At 40.1% G+C, this 16,599-nt stretch overlaps 1 protein-coding gene across 4 annotated transcripts in view; it reads left to right on the top strand.

Moving 5' to 3' along the window:
• Positions 1 to 5,811: 5,811 nt before the first annotated feature.
• Positions 5,812 to 16,599, top strand: part of ACBD5 (acyl-CoA binding domain containing 5) — a gene marked incomplete at its 3' end in the record, with an annotated part of 29,149 nt that continues 18,361 nt past the window's right edge. For 2 of the 4 annotated variants that reach the window (XM_084282640.1, XM_084282641.1), the window contains exons 1-5: positions 5,812 to 6,147; positions 7,174 to 7,294; positions 8,593 to 8,665; positions 12,488 to 12,599; positions 12,731 to 12,763. In XM_084282640.1, coding sequence (XP_084138766.1) covers positions 6,072 to 6,147; positions 7,174 to 7,294; positions 8,593 to 8,665; positions 12,488 to 12,599; positions 12,731 to 12,763 — 415 coding nt within the window. In that variant the 5' untranslated portion in view covers positions 5,812 to 6,071. The remainder of the gene's footprint in view (positions 6,148 to 7,173; positions 7,295 to 8,592; positions 8,666 to 12,487; positions 12,600 to 12,730; positions 12,764 to 16,599) is intronic. The other 2 variants (XM_084282643.1, XM_084282642.1) reach the window with 2 other exon arrangements.

Below are 16,599 nucleotides of genomic sequence, written 5' to 3'. Positions count from 1 at the left end.
CTGCACATGTATCTCTATCTGCAGCAGGCTGACTTGACTTTAAATATCTCAGTTTAGGTGCATTCAAAGGCTTCTGTGGATTCAATGATCATTTTTCAATACGTATTGCTTGGTTGTCTTTGTTTCTTATATTTATTTATTTATTTATTTATTTATTATTATTTTAGAAGACAACAGTAATTTACTTTGAAAACTATCCAGCGGGCTCTTTTATCTATTTTTTTCTACTTTTGGGGGAAGAAGAACTGACAGCTGTCTTTCCTCATTAACCTTTCTGGCGCTTACAGAAGCTGTGATGCTAAGCTTCCCCTCATACCAAACATACGTATTAGTAACCAGAGCATTTCAGTGACAAGGGAAATAATTAAAAAACAAAAACAAAAACAACAGCAAAAACACTTGTTTTCCTAAGTTTTCATTCATCCCATTCATTCATCCATCCAATAATTTTCAGCTTAAGAGTGAATTCATTATTTTAAATGGCAAAAACTTGGAGGTTCTGGTCTTGAGATGCTGAACGTTGCTGTAGCTGTCCCAGCTCCCTCACCTCACAGAAGCAGGCGGGCCTTGTCAGCCCAAAAATCTGAAGAAGCAGTTCTTCACATTTTCTGTTTGAGTCAAGAAGAAATGATTTAACAGCAGAAACCAAAACAGTTCTTGAATGTCAGATTTCTTTCTCAACACGGTTTCACAGACAAACTTTCTTGGATAATGTCCAGTACCAGACCTAACCTGAAGATGAGAGTGAAAAAGCCGTGGTGCAAACCCGGCTAGCTGGCACCATGTTCTGAGGAAGCCAGATTTTTTACCAGGACTCAATGGAGCTGGGCTCTTATGGCCATTGACACCCAATTAAACTCAGTTTTAAATCCTTCAGCCGAGCTTGTTTGTTGGAGGACTTACTCTAGTAAATCACCCCTAATCTCTTAGATTAGATGGTCGAAACCCATTGGCCAAAACCACAGGGGTATATTTTCTGCCTGAATAAATATACAAAAAGATAGAGAGAGGTCAGAAAACACTTGAATTCAGCCCTCTGTGCCAGTTATATTCCAGGTTTTGTGAATTGGTAAATATGTGTCTGAAAACATTTCACAAAGTCATTTTTCAGACTCGCTAGAAAGAATCATAACCTTCTTTTGCTAGAATTTTAAAAGAACAGGCCTAAACTAGGGGTGTTATTTTTTTTTTCCTTCCAAATATTGAAAGAAATATCACAAGAGCTGTCTGGCTATAAATATGCCATTGCATAAGCACATTAATATGATACAGTCACAGTATTTTGTTTGCTGTTCCCAAGAGGCAAATTACACAAGGATAGGCTTATAAAACTTCAGCGGCACTAGTTGCAAAGATAAGAAGCACAAATGTCAAAACAGAAATAATACCCCAGACAGAGTTGGGTTTTCAGAGTCAAATTCTACTCATTTGCATTATGAAAATGTGTAACCATAAATATCCCCAAATCAACCAACTAAATCCAAATTTTCATCCCTGTAAATGACAGCACAATTTAAACTCCAGTAACAGTATTTTTTACTGAAGGGAAAGGAATAAATATTTGTTATGAACTGTCTGGTCCTGCTGTTTATAAGAAGATGCAGTTTGTCATTGCCGCAAGATGAAACTTTTTAAAGCTTATTTCATGGCTGGGAAAGGGAACAGGATTTTAAAAATGTTCCTTCTAGAATATGCGAAACCTGAACAATTCTGTTATAACAATCTGCTGGTTTTACAAGAATAATACCTTGAGGCAATAAGGAAAACTGAACTTTATTAAAAATTTCATAAAAGAAATGAATAGTAAGCTTGAAAAAAGTAGAGGGGCTTAAGATACGATATGAGACCGCATTGTACTTCAGACCTGCAATGATGTAAACCTGTAAAAGGTTTCGACTTCGTAAGGACTATATAGTTCAATACAAAGTCAAATGCTGCTAAATGTCTTTGGAAGTGTGATTATATTTTGTTCTCCAAAGGGCGTTTTATGAAAACAGATGTGAGCTGATACTTCTGTTACTGCATCCTCTTTTTTGAAACATGAGATGAGGGGAGGCAGGGGGGAAACAAAAACACAGCTCACGATATTGGTTGCTGAAAGACCTGAGATACCTGAACTGAATAGCCTGAGAAGGATTTAAAATTGGATATTTTACATTTAACCCCTTTGACAACATGGAGCCTAATCCTTAGGCAAAGCAGCCTGATGGTTAAAAATAATTCCATTATTTAATCCTCAACTGTGAAATGAATTGGTATTTCTAGCTGAGTTATTAATGGGTGTATCTGAGCGGCACAACAAAACTTCCATCCCCAAAGGCATTCTTGCTCATTTCAAGCTAGCCTTTTTCCCAAGGGGCTTTTCCTGAAGAACAGGAATTAGCCTACATGGCTGGACAAACTTCAACTGCTGGTTTTGCCATATTCACGGTCTGCAAATAGTTCCCTTTCTCCAGAGCTGTTGATTTTGACACAAATATTCTTCATGATTTCATTAAGAAATCCTGCAGCAAATGTCAACTGATACATTAGCCTTTCTACAGTGAACAATGTCAAATGCTCCTTACGAAAACGCCTGTCTTAGATAACATCTTTCCATTCTTCATAAGCATGTAGATTTAACTTAGAAATTTTAATGCTAATTTAGTTCTTCATAATTATGACTATTAGGTTTTAAATAATTCATTCTCCCTCCCTGCTGGATTACATACCTTGGAAAGTAATCTTTGCTAAAATTGCATGCTCTTGGATCTGGTAGCTTACAGAACTTGCTTTTAATGAATATGAGACTACGGTCTACTTTCTTAAGAATCATTTAAAAATATTTCTGTGAAATACACTGCCGTGATTCAGACCCTTGAGGGAGCAATAGGCATAATTGGTTCCAGTTGCTGCTTTTCACTTGCATAATTATACTGACTCCTCTGTCCCCCAAGTAAAATGAAGGTGCTCCTCAAGCTGGACTGGGATGTAGCTCACCACTGGAAGCAACTGCCAGAAAATTAAATCAGACCTGGGATACAAAAGAGAAGAACACAGAGGGGCGGTTCCAGCTTACACATGGCACAGAATGAGGATTGTAAAGGAGCTCAACAGATCAGACTTTGTAGACTGTCCTGTGCTCACTGAACATCACTGGACTCAATAACCATCCCTAATCCATCTGTGAAGAGTAGGTCCAAGGTTATACTCAGGATCACACTTGTCTGCATTTTCCAGACATCCTCCAAGCGCACTCCTTTGGGGACTACAACAGTGTGTTTCTATGTAAGATTTTCATTGCCAGAAATGCCTTGTATTAGCAATTCACATTCTCTCCTTGCGCAGTCTGTGAAACACCAGCTGAAGAGAAGTGTGAGGATAGGAAAGTATACAGACATGTCAAGTGTCACACATAACACTCACTGCCAAACCACGCTGGTAGCAGAGTACTGTGGTTTCTCCTCTCACACCTCAAATGATCACAGAATCACAGAATCACAGAATTTCTAGGTTGGAAGAGACCTCAAGACCATCAAGTCCAACCTCTGACCTAAGATGGGCGTCACTGGTCAGTCTTTCTATCACAGTTCCCAATGTTTAGATTCTCATATACTAGATTAAAAATAAATATATATATATAAGAAAAGATGGTCATGCTTATGACTGCTTTGGAGGCCACTTTTGCAGAGTGACAGAAACACAATCCACTTCAACACATAGATTATAAGTAGATCTTACAAACTTGTGGTCATTCCCAATAGGTACCCTACAAACTTGTGGTCATTCCCAATAGGTACCCAGCAGACAACAGAGAAACATCTTATAATGCTGTTCCCTCAATAATGGAGTCTAGATCCTTGCCTGAGATAAAGTTCCAGATTTGTTCCTTGCTGTCTGCAACAGATGAGGGTCTCCTTTATTACCTGTATTAACCCTACATGATAGTCACTACAATGAGAATGCAATATGCATATATAAGGACAGCTAATGGCATGCTGATTAGTATTATATATGAGCATTTAAATTAACTAGTCATTTGTGATATATTCTCACAGGCTCACCAGTGCTTATAATTTGTTTCTCATTTACTATTTCATCCTTGTCTCAGGGTGTGATGGTACTGATTATTTTGGGTTACTTCATTTTCAAGTGCCTCATTCTAGATCTGCAGATCTCACACTCTCACACATCTTCAATGCAAAGATGGCAGCTTCTGTTTTTTCACACAGCCATTAAATAGGCTGTCATTTGCATCTCTTTCAAAGCTTTCTTCCAGTGAAAGAGTGGCAACATTCATTATAAAAATGCAGACTTCATCTCCCTTAAAACAATTAAATGGTAAACGTCATTATAGATTTTCTCAGGTAAATAGAATTTATACATCAGCTGGCCTCACAAGAGGCCCTTTATTTATTTATTTATTTATTTTGCAATTAACTCTTTGCATTTTCAAAAAATTCATATTTATACAGAGACCCATTTATCTTCAAACAAACACTTCCCTTTGATCTGAGCTTCTGTCATTCCTACCTTCATGGATAGAAAGACGATGGATCTTAGTATAAAGCTCACAAGAGCTTCAGAAATCTAGCACTTGAAAAATTCAGAGAAACTCATCTGTAACATTCATATGAGTGTCGCGGCGATGTTCCTAACATGGGTTTGTCATTTACCCAGCGTGGGGAATCCTATTTGAACACCTCTGGAAGCGTAAGCTTCTCGCCAGTAAAGCTCTCCTGGGCCAGCTGGCTGCTGACCTTGTGGAATGCACTAGCTCAGCAGAGCACAGTCTGATCTGCTTTAATTCCCTCTCTGTGGAGCTTTTCTTTCCCACCAGAGGGCATATACTGTGAGTACACAACTGCCTTAAGAGGAATTTAAAATATATGTTGTGTACCAGATAAATGAACTGACTTGAATGCCAAGACTTTGCACTCAATTCTATCTAAAGGGGCTATTAATTCATCCTGAAACTCACTGGGTAAATTATTCCACTTGCTACAAAAGTAGTTTTAGCATACTTTTGTCTGATTTCATGCGCTGGATGCACAGCACTTCTGAATGAGGCCATTCATTTATTTAGCTACTGAGCTAGCTGGCTGTGCTGTAATGGCATTCACCCCCATCTCCGAATGCCATGGCAATAGTTATTTCCAGGGTTCCAGGTTTTAAAAATCACAATCCTGAAATTTTAATGTAAATAGGAGTCATTGCTGCTATTAAAAAAAAATAAATAAATAAAATAATAGTAAATACGTGGCTAGAGTGAGTTCACATTTGGGTGGGTTATGTGGGAGCAGGTGTGGGTGAGGGCAGCTGTGAGGAGAGGGGGGAGGCAGCAAGGCAGAGTGCCAGGGCGGTGGGGAGTCCTGTTTGGCATTCCTATCTTCAGGAATCTCCTGAAGGTACTGGGGACGATACTGGGGACGATACTGGGGACAAAACTGGGGACGACAGTGGGTCAGTGCTGTACAACAGGAGCATGGCACCTTTTGAAATATTCGTATAAAGTAACAAGCAGGGAAGCGAAGGCGTAGGAAGAGGGGATAAAGAAACGAGTGAAAAATAAAACCATTTGAGGTAAAAATAAAGGAGAAAACAGTCTCCTGGGGAGCAGCCCTTCAGCTAGAGCCCAACGCCTCAGCCCCCGGGGGCAGCGCCGCGAGGCCGCCCGGCTGCTGGCCGCCAGCCCCGGCGTGAGGAGGAAGGAAAGGGCCGGGCGGGGAGCGGGGAGGCCGCGGACTACGTTTCCCAGCGAGCCCCCTGGAGGCCTCGGGGCGGTGCGAGGGGAGGGGAAGGCGTAACATGGGCGCCTGAGGCCGGCAGGGAGGTAGGGGCCAGGCTGGGCCGGGCTGAGCTGCGGCCAGACCCGACCAAGGGGAGCGGGGCCGGGCAGGGCAGGGCCGGGCACCCCGTCCCGCTGCCGCCGGGGGGCGGTGGGGTGGCGGCGCAGGGCCCGGAGCCTCCCTGCCCCTCTCCGGTGCTGCAGGCGGCCCGGCGAGGGAGGCTGAGCAGCAGCAGCAGCAGCAGGACGAGGAGGAGAAGGAGGAGGAGGAGGCAGGCGGTCGGGAACGGGACGGGACGGGGAGATGGCGGAGACCGGCTCGGTGCACGCCACCAGGTTCGAGGCGGCCGTGAAGGTGATCCAGAGCCTGCCCAAAAACGGTGAGAGCGGCCCGGGGGCGGCGGGGGCCTCGCTGGTAACACCGAGGGGACGGGACGGGGCGGTGGGGACAAGCAGGAGGTGGCCCTACGCTTATCGAGCCCCCCCTGCACGGAGGAACGCGGGTTTGGGGCTCCCCAGCTCGCCCCAAAAGTTCCTCCTGAAGGAGGGGTCCTGCGGGAGGGGCCTTTGCCTCCGTAAACCCTAAAGTTGGTTTGACAGCTTTGGGGCTGTTACCAGTTCCCTCTGCTGAGTTAGTGAAGTGGTAGAGTGAGGAACCAGCTCGTATCCTTCCGTTAATAACCCTAAAAAAATCACTAATTGCATCGTTACTTATTTCTGTTATAAGTAAGCCCGGGTTTGTTGGGGTACCAAGGTAAAGGTCACTGTAAACATCCCCTAATGACTGGAATCCAACCTGAAATAATTAACTCAGCGGAGCAGGTGTGATTCTCTGCCAATTATTGCAGTTCTGTGTTTACATTTCCTGTGCCTACAAGTGTTTACTTCACAGAGGAAGAAGAGAAAACAAAACCAGGAGGAACAGTGAAACTGCTGTTGAAAGACCTGTCAAATATCGAAATAAACCACAGAAATAAACCACAGAAATAAACCACAGCCTTTTTAAATTCTGTAGTCTTTCAGTAAGTTACTGCTTGTATCGCCAGAATGGCTCGTGACATACTGTGTTTACTGAAGGCAAGCTGAATCTGTCCCTTTAAACTAAGTGAAAGGAGGCTTGCTCTTTGTTACTTATTACTCTTTTGCTAATTGTGGAGTCTGACGTTAGCGGTAGTAAAGGTTAGAGTCCCTTCAACTTGATCTGAAGCGTGTGCTCTGTAAAGTAAATATTGTCAGTGAGGCTGACTGCAGCTAGCTGAAGATGTTTTTCCTTGACTCAAACTGTACTGCTCTGAATCAGGCTGTAACAAACTGCAGGCTGTTTTCAGGCAGAAATACTGATCTTGTGAAATACTTGTTAATAATCTTGACTACAACTTAATTGTATTTTAAAATGCTTTCACTAGGTTCATTCCAGCCAACAAATGAAATGATGCTGAAGTTCTATAGCTTTTATAAGCAGGCAACACAAGGACCCTGTAACATTCCAAGACCTGGATTTTGGGATCCAATTGGTAGATATAAATGGTAACTTTTCATGTTTTTTTTTTTTTTTTTGTTTGTTTGTTTGTTTTGTTTTTTTTTTTTGTTTTTTTTGAATACATTGAGTGGAGATGTTTAGAAGAGTGGCTGTTGGAGGAAGGTACTAGTGAGCTTCTTTCTTTTTCTTAATCTTTGATGCTTCAATTCGCTTTCTTCCTTGTGTTCCAACTTTCTAGTTCAGGTGCAGTGTTTATCCCACGCCATAGACTGTAGGCGCTCTGCAGGGTGTGTGATGTGGAATAGTGTCTGGAATTCTTCCTTCATGCGCGCATCATACAAGATAACACAAGAAGTAAATAGGTGCTCATTGAGAGACATGATGAATACCGCTTCAAGCTCTTGAAGAGAGATCTAGTTTGTGCCTTTCTGGTTTGTCTGCCTGGTGGCAGAACTTGCAACTGTCAGTGTTCCCCTTGTGCTGGGAAGACTTCTGATTTGCCAGACTGCTGAGATCTGTTTGAAAACCCATATCAAGACTTTTTATATTAAGCGTTTATAATCATTTTGTCCTGTAGAGCGAGTATTACTGCTGTCTATATGGTTGGCTGTTTGTAGTTCAAATGTGAGCCACCAGCGCTGGGGTTTTGCTGTAAGTGGGACAAATAGTCTGGCAAGAGGTAGGGGTATTGTCAAATCAAGTGCAAGACTGAGTAAGGAAATAGTTTATTCCAGCCTGTATTTTGACAGATTCTTTCTGCAATGCTAAAAAAAACAACCAAAAAAAAAAAAAAAACCCTTCAATTGAAGTTTTCTGTCTTGCAGAACCGGAGAGGTGGGTATTTTCTAGGTCATGGGTAGCAGTGGTGGTAACTGGGGGCAACAAACTACTTGCCTATTAGACAGGCGCATCTTTCCCCTGCTGCTAAACATTTTTCTTGTATCCTGTTATAACTTAGCTGGCACTTTACAAACAGCTGGCACTAAATATTTAGGCCTGCTTTACTCTGTAGTAGAGGGCCTTAAGTCAATCCGAAGGGGAATATGTGTCTTTCATAATGTCTGGGCTTGTAAACAGCTTACTGGGTACAAGATCCTAGTTGACCAGTGAGGAACTGTGTAGTCCCCAGGCTGTTCATTTCGTTGCTTCTTTATTGATGTCCCACTGTTTAATTATTCTAGCAAATTATATATCTGGTCTTTCAAAAAAAGTTGCAAATTGTTGTTGCATTTTATTTGTATTAGAGAAACTTTGCGTATTATATAACTGACCTACTTAGGGCTGGGCTGAAAACAATCCCACAGGCCTTGCAGATTCTGAAGATGTGTGTGACTTTGCTCCTTAGGGATGCTTGGAGTGCTCTGGGAGACATGTCCAAAGAAGAAGCCATGATAGCCTATGTTGAAGAAATGAAAAAGGTAAATATATTAATGAGTAGAAGGCATCCTACAGAATAAATGTTCCATGAAATACACTAGGGGATGTGAGGAGATTCTCACTGAATACTGTCAGGGCTGCAAAATTATTCTCTGTATGAGCTGTTACACTTCAATACTATGCTGTTTGGCCTGTTGGGTGAATAAAATTATGCAGTTTCCTCCAATTCAATTCCTATTGAATTTGGCATGTTTTTAGAAAAAATGAGTTCTAGTTGATCTGAAGCATAAATGATAGATTTGAAGTACTGAAAACATGGTGAAGGGGGGCTGTGGAGAAAACAAAGCAATCTAATGTGCAACAAAAGAAAAGCTGAATTTACTAAAGACTACCTTGGTTCTCCAAGTTGAAAGAGGTGAGGGATCCTTATCTTGGGGGTGGGGAGGTGTTGGAGTGGGAAGACTCTAAAAGTAACCTGTCAACAAGAATTTTCCTCTCATGACTGGAGAGATGAGTATAATCAAATAAAAACTTAAAACTTAATTGTCTTTGACTTTTTTCAGGAATAACTCAGCAGCCTAAGTTTTCTTTATTTGTGATGAAAATACTTCTTGTATATTGAATTTTGAGTCTGACACTTATAATTGAGTAATTTGTTCTGTCTTGTTTGGAATAGATGTGTAACTTGTAAACATCCATAGTTACATTATTAAGCCTGTATTAAAGCATTAACTAAAGTAAGTGTTCAGAATTAAGGTTTCTTTTCTTTTATTATCTAACTCTTCTAACTGCAGTCCTTTGCACTAGCTCTTTTAAGTAGCCTGCCCAGTTTAAAGATTATTTTTTCTGTCCTTTTGGATGAAGGTGTATCTGTAACTTATTAGAATGAGGTTAGCATCAAGGAGAGGAAAAACTTAAGTTGTACGCTGGACATGCTTGCTTTTCTCTTAGGCCATTATCATAAACATTCTTAAGGGTTCACTTGAATACTTAACATGTTTAATGATTGGTACAGCAAAAAACCTTTACTTGGTGAAGAGATGGAATTCAACTACTTCTTGTTCTCTGTAATTTTGGTTATTCTGTTCCCATTGACACTACTGTTTATGCTTTAAAATGAAAAAAAAATAATCCAGAAAACACAAGAGGCTAAATGTTCATATTTTTTTAAAAATAATCCCCACCAAATTGTAACTTGCTTCGAATGCAGGCCATAAGATTTATCTCTTCCTTTCAAATCTCAGTTTCAAAATGTATTAATATTTCAGTAGAGTATCCGCTCTTTTCAGTGCAGTAGCTAGTTCCATCAGGATGCTAAAATTAAGTGGAGTTGTGCAGTGTGTTCCAAAAAAGGCTTAGTAAGTCTCCTGTGAGGAAGTCTGCTTACTTGACCCTAATGAAGCACAAATATTCTGCCTCTGTACGGATTACGTGCAGAGATTGGAGAGCAAATGACTTCTTGCCTCGCACAGCTTTGAAACTGGGGATCTGTTTACCCTGCATTACTGCAGCTTCAGCCCTCACATTTGAAATCCTAGCTTCAGCTTTTCCAACCCAGTTGGTTCTGCTTGAAATGTCAATGGAAGTGCATTTCCCACGGATCCGCTGGGCTCTTCCATCAGCACATACTGCACTAATCTCTGTGGTGCTGCTGTGGGCGTTCGGCTCTTGCTGCATAGGTGCCCGTGACATTTGTCTCTTGATGTAACAGAACCGTGTGTAAGGGTGTGATTGGTATTTCTCCCCTCTCCACCACCCTGGAGTATAACCCTAGCACTTGAGTTAGGGCTGTGCGTGTGTCAGCCGACCCATTTACAAGTTGAACATTATTGTAGACTTGTTCCCTCCCCTCATGTGGTGGCATTGAAAATTGCAGCTGTTGAGAAGGGTCTGGGTGAGATTTCCAGGTGTTGGTAGGCAATGACCTAACATGTCTCAGCCCTTGCGAAGATGAATCTAAGCTCAGGTACATGTTGTTTAAGGCAAATACCTCTCCAAATCACATTTCTGAAAGTTTATGTTGCCAAGTACTATTTAGGCTAATTTATTTACATCTCAAATAGCTTGTTTTATTTATTAATATCATGATATGATGCTATTTATATTTAATATTTAACATTATTGTTTTAATATTAAAATTACCATATTAATGAGAAATATCTTAGCATAAAACATTAACTTACAGTGTTTTTAATTTGAAACAAGGATCTTCTTATGACTTGTCTGAAAGTCGTTTCTTTCCAAAGAAAACAGTAATTCAGGATGCATAGTAACTTATTTTGTATTTACAATTTCAAAATTCGTACGTTGTGCAGAGTGGCTAATATACATAAGCAACCAACTTTGTTTATGAGGGTTTATTGGTTTTATTTTTTTTTGCTACCAAAAAGGTATCAGTTATAAAGACTTTACTGCACAGCTGCTGTTAAACAAGATACTAGGAATTGCTCCAACTTATTAAAAGTATATTTTCATCTCTTTACAGTGTGAAGAACAGTTACTTTAAACGAATGCACATATGAAAGTGCAGTACGAAACAGTTCACAGCGTAGATGTTAGATATAAATACCTAGCAAATACAAGTGTGTTACTCTAGAGTGGGTTTCTTATTTTTCTCAGTGCTACTGAAGGTTATTTTTTCTGTTTATTTGTTTTTAAAACACCTATGTCTAGTTCTTTTCCAGCTCCATATCTGAGCACTGAGCTCTAACAAATACAGGATGAATTATATTTGCTAAATAGATCAGAGAAGTGGTGATGGAACTGTAGGTCGATGGGATCTCTGTCTCTTGGTATCTTTGGTGTGCAAGTGTTGACTTGTTAGCTGCTAGCCTGCCTGGAGCTTCTGCCTTGTGAAGTAATGCTGTAGCTTTTGCTTCTGCTGCTTAGTGAAGTGCTCGGTGCTTCTATTTGAGAAGCATGTTCTGTGGCAACCTGTATCTTCCATCTGGTACTTTCTGCTCCTCTTCTGGAGGGGGAAGCATACCATAGACAGTAGTCTGCTTCTACCTGAATCCTTTTGCATAGTTACTGGCTTTTATCCCCTCTTTTGTCTTAAGAGGAAGAAGTAACAAAGCTACCAGCTAAAAGCTTGCTCAAAGGACTTAAAATATAAGGGGACAAATGTCTAAAACTTCAAAAACAATATTAAAGTATTGAAGTACTTTCTATTTGTTCTAGATTACAACTTAATGTTCTTACCAGAAAGTTAAAGATATTGGTTTTGTAAATTAAAATAAATTTTTTTTATCAGAGTAATGACTTTTAAATTCTGCCTTTAAGTCATTTGGAGCTTGTTTGATCTTCTAAGTGTTTATGTGCATTGACACAGCTTTTTTGGATTCTGTTCACTTTGGTTTTTGGTTTTAGGTAGACCCAGGAAGGTACTTTTGATCTGTTCCTTACATTCCATTGAAGATGGCAGGTTTTGACAAATAGGAAGAATCCTCTGGCAAAAAAAGCCTTACGCTCTCATTTTCTGTGTGGAAAGGCAGTCTATAAAGTAAATTGCATCAGATAAAAGCAATCTGTTGAACCTTGGCTAGTTTAGTTTGAAACTGCTGAAATAACAGATTCCTACCAATACTGTGCTGAGGCTGTCCTTTAGTCATGGCAAATGCATTAGCTCTCCTCTCTTACTGTCACCCAAAGCAGGTTAATACAGCTAGTTAAGGTTCTTGTCTGGTAAATTAGGTCCATGCTATTAAAAAAAAAAAAAAAAGGAAAGAAAAAATCTTAATAATGTGTTAAGAGACTTAGTGCAATGTTATTGAGCTTACAATAAAAGTTTCTAAAACTAGTTAAAATGCATGAATCATTGAAATGCTGTTTCATGAGGTACTTCATATTTTGGACTTGTACAGATTCTTGAAAGTATGCCAATGACGGAGAAAGTTGAAGAATTACTACAAGTAATAGGCCCCTTCTATGAAATAGTAGAAGATAAAAAGAACAGAGGATCTGACCTAACCTCAGGTTCGGACAAATAACTTCCGTTATACTACTGATAATCACAGGTCTGGATTGTGTGGGGGGGGTTGTTTTCTATAAATGATTTTAAAGCTAAATGTTGCATCTTTCTGTTCATTCTCTTCTCTGTATGGCAGTTCGAATGGAGAAAGTCTCTAAATACTTGGAAGGTAGGAATAACAGATTATGTATAAGTCCATCTCTTCCATTGTTTTGGTGCTATAGTAACTTCCTGCTAATGCTTGCAACTTCTACGTTTGCCACCTCATGAGGCTGTTTTTTTTACTATTTTTATCTACAAATGAAATTAGACCCAGGAAGCCAAATGCTTAATCCTTATCTGCATGCTTTCTGAGATGCTGAGGGAAAACTGTTCCTGAAGAAAGTGGAATATTTAAAATGCCCCTTCCCTAGCTAAATCTAGTTTCTCCCTTTCCATTAATAAAAGGAACAACTGTTTAAAATGTGTAAAAGGTGTAGCTGTGAACTATTGTTAAACTATATGCTGATGCTGGTAATCCAACTCTGTTATCTGATCTGAATTTTTAAATAAATAACTCCCTAGTCAAAACCATGGTTTTAACAATCATGGTTTCTCTAATACCTTCAAAATATAAGATAGGTTTGGGAAACTTTCAAATTAAGCTTTCTGAGACTTAAGCTTACAAAGGAAACATTTATTTATACCTTTTACATCTCTTGACAGGTGGCAAACCTAGTGGTGTCATAGCTGCATAAAAATTGATGTGATGATTATTTTTGTTTTTAGCAATGCTATTGTGAGAATGTTTTGATAATAATAGTTATGTTACAGGTAGTATCTTCATAAAGTTGTAATGTAGGACTTGGCTGTTTAAACCTGGCTTCATTTCAGATAAAACTATTGAAATGCATGGGATCAAAACTTGTAATGGTTTTAAAAAACAAACCATTGCACAAATGAATTTGGTTAATGTATTGAAGAAGTAGCAATCACTGGATAAGTTGCCTTTTGTATATGGCTCTTTTCCCCATCTTAAGCAAACACAATCTTGATTTTGCTTTTGGCATTGAGTTTCAGAGGGAGAGAAATAGTTTTTCATTTATTTTGAGGAAGGGTAATGATTGAGGGTTTTAAATGGCCATTTTGAAAGCTGTATGAGTTCTTTCTCAACTAAAATTGTGCATATTTCATGTCTGTGGTTTAACAAGCCTTCCTGACAGCTGGGTTGATAGGCAAGATTGTAAGAGTATCAGTAGATTCAGGTCAGTGATCTGTGGAATAAGGATTTACTTATACTTGGTGTCTAAGGCAGAGTGTCAAAAGCAGCAGCTTTTTTTTTTTTTTTTAAGTGACTTTATCTAGGCAAGCAGAGAATCACAGAATTTAAAAGCCAAGTGTCCTAAATCTGTTATTGAAATCAGAATAGTTCAAAGGTTCAGCTTAAACATAAGGCAGTGTAAATAAAACTAATACAATATCGAAATTTCAACTTTTTCCTCTTCTGACAGCGTTGCACTAAATCTGGCATGTGTAGCGTTATCAGTGTAGCCTTAATAATTGATTTGCCCACTACAAGAAAAAATAAACAGGAAATAAAACTAAGATTATATGCTCCTGGAGCCTACTCCAACCCTACCAAGTGAACAGCCTTTTACAATGCTCAAATGTATGGCTTCACCCATACAACTTGAAGCTGCATCATCTCATTCTGCCACAAGTTAAGAGAGAGTTCTTGGAGAATTCTGTTGTCTTAGGGCTGCAGAAGAGAGTAGATAACTGCAGTATTACAGAAGGACCCTTTTCTTTGCGGTTGCTGGAAGAGTAGAAGACATTGGGAAAGGTGGGGACAAGTCATTATAACTAGCTGGGATGTCCACTTTAGAAGAGCAATCCTTTAAATAGTTGCACTTGCTAATAAATAAGCAAGAAATCTGATGTCTAAAAAAAAGTCTAAGAAGTTTCAAAATGCAGTTATGAATTTGAAACTTTCTGAACAGACATTCCAGTTTTCTTGTTACGTCACACCTGAAGAATCCAAAGGTGGGCTAGAATTGGCACAGTAACCATCTGATACTGGACAAGAAACATGAAAAGTTTGAAAGCCACCTCAGCCTTCCAAATGTTTCCTTGAGAATGTGTGTTGTTGTCTATTCTGACTATGAGTAAATCCAAAGGGGACAAGGAAAAGCCCGAGCTGACACGCCAGCACGAAGGCCCCTCAACAGCTGAGTGAACTATGTGGAATTTGTTCACAAGTTCTTCAGTAGAATTTTCCTGTGTACTCTTTCCATTTTGTGACCAAGGCACTTATCTGTTTTTAAAAATCCTAAATAAAGACCCTCTGCCTTTCTGTTGAGCAGTGGCACTCTCTGTAAACCTTTCTGAAGACTAGAAGTTGCCTTCAATAATGTCAAGTTATGCACCGTGGAGACAGGAAGGTTTCAGCATCGTAATACCTCTGACTTTTGTCATCCTGCTGAGTGTCTCTCCTGAGACCTTTGCTCCCAGCTGTATTGCGACTGCACCAGATGAAGCCCTGTTGAAGCAAGGGGACTCCTACTTGTGCAGCTGCATGGGCTGGTTTTGGGCAGCACTGATTGCAGTGCAGCATTTTGCACTGGGAGCCCATACAGGGCACCACTTCAGTAGCACCTCTGAGTGGCAGAAGTTAGTCCAGCTTGCAGGCAGATAGAGTTTGCTTGGACACGAGAGCTATTTTTTATTTTATTTTTTTAATATTCACTGAGGTCTGCATTCTTCTAGAACAAGCAAGTACATTCCAACACTTCTGTTTTAAAGGCAATAGTTACTGCAGGACTTAGGTAAGCTTGGGGGTGGAGGGAGGGTGGCATTTAAAAAAATCTGTTCTAAGTTATTACTTCTTGTTAGAAATACTTATTGTAGCTCTAAATGCAGTATATTTTCCAACTGTTCTTCTACAGATTGAGAAAATGCAGCTATTTGAAAAGAGAAACTACTCAAAGAGCTTTTCATCTCATTTTCAACATCTTTGCTTTGTATCAAAGCATTTGGTGGTACGGCTTTCTGCTTGTGTGTGGGTTTCATGTGAAACACCCTGTGTTTGCTTTATAAGCTCAGTTTCTCGTTTCTGTTTGACTTCAGAGGTACTTGTTAAATTGCTTTCCTTCCTTCTCATTCTTCTTTTCCTGACTGGGATTTTGATGGAACTCAGTGGCTGTGAATCCCTAACCCTTCGTAAGAAGGGAAAAAAGAGCTACAATCCCTGTTACTTCACAATTATGCCTCAGTAGGATATGTTGAATGGGTGGCTGTACCGTAGCTGAGAGGTGCATTATGTCAGGGCCAGCATGCAGCAGAAGAAGTTGATGGGTGGGTGAGAGAAGTTCTTAAAGTTCTGAGCTTTGAACTTCCTCTCCTCTTCCAGTTTCCTGCAATACCATAACAGCTATCACCCAGGTTCCATCTAAATATCGGGAAGCACTTCTTTACTGTGCAAGTGACAAAGCTTTTGCTCAGGCTGTCCAGAGGGGTTGTGGAGTCTCCCTCTTTGGAGACATTCAGGAGCTGCCTGGACGTGGTCCTGGACAACCTGCTGTGTGTAGGTGGCCCTGCTTGAGCAGGTGGTTTGGGCTAGATGACCTCCAGCCAACCTTAACCGCTCTGCGAAGGTTACAGTTCATGTTCAGGGAGGCTACTATGAATCTTACTTTACAAATGTTGTTGTTGCTATCTCATTAGTTTAGTAGCTTCAGAAGCATTTAGAATATTCTCCGTTGTGTTCCAGGATGGGATTATTGTAGGATTAAGGGCTGGGCCAGAAACTGCCAAAGTCAGTGGAGAGTGTCCCAACAAGTTGCAGCTTGTGCTGTTGCAATATATACTTCAGGCTTCACAGTCCAAATCTGGGCCTACTTTGTGGTTTGACTTCACACTGATAGTTTTATGCCTGTACTCTCTAACAAAGTTGGAAACTGCAGCAGAACATAAGTATAGAGAAACCCTTGACTATATCAACAGCTTCACTCTTACACAAAGCAGTAG

This window comes from Netta rufina (assembly GCF_964035555.1).
Source record: "Netta rufina genome assembly, chromosome: 2".
Taxonomy (NCBI): Eukaryota; Metazoa; Chordata; class Aves; order Anseriformes; family Anatidae; genus Netta; species Netta rufina.
Note: the sequence above shows the minus strand (reverse complement) of the source record. Positions and strands in the feature narration are given on the sequence as shown.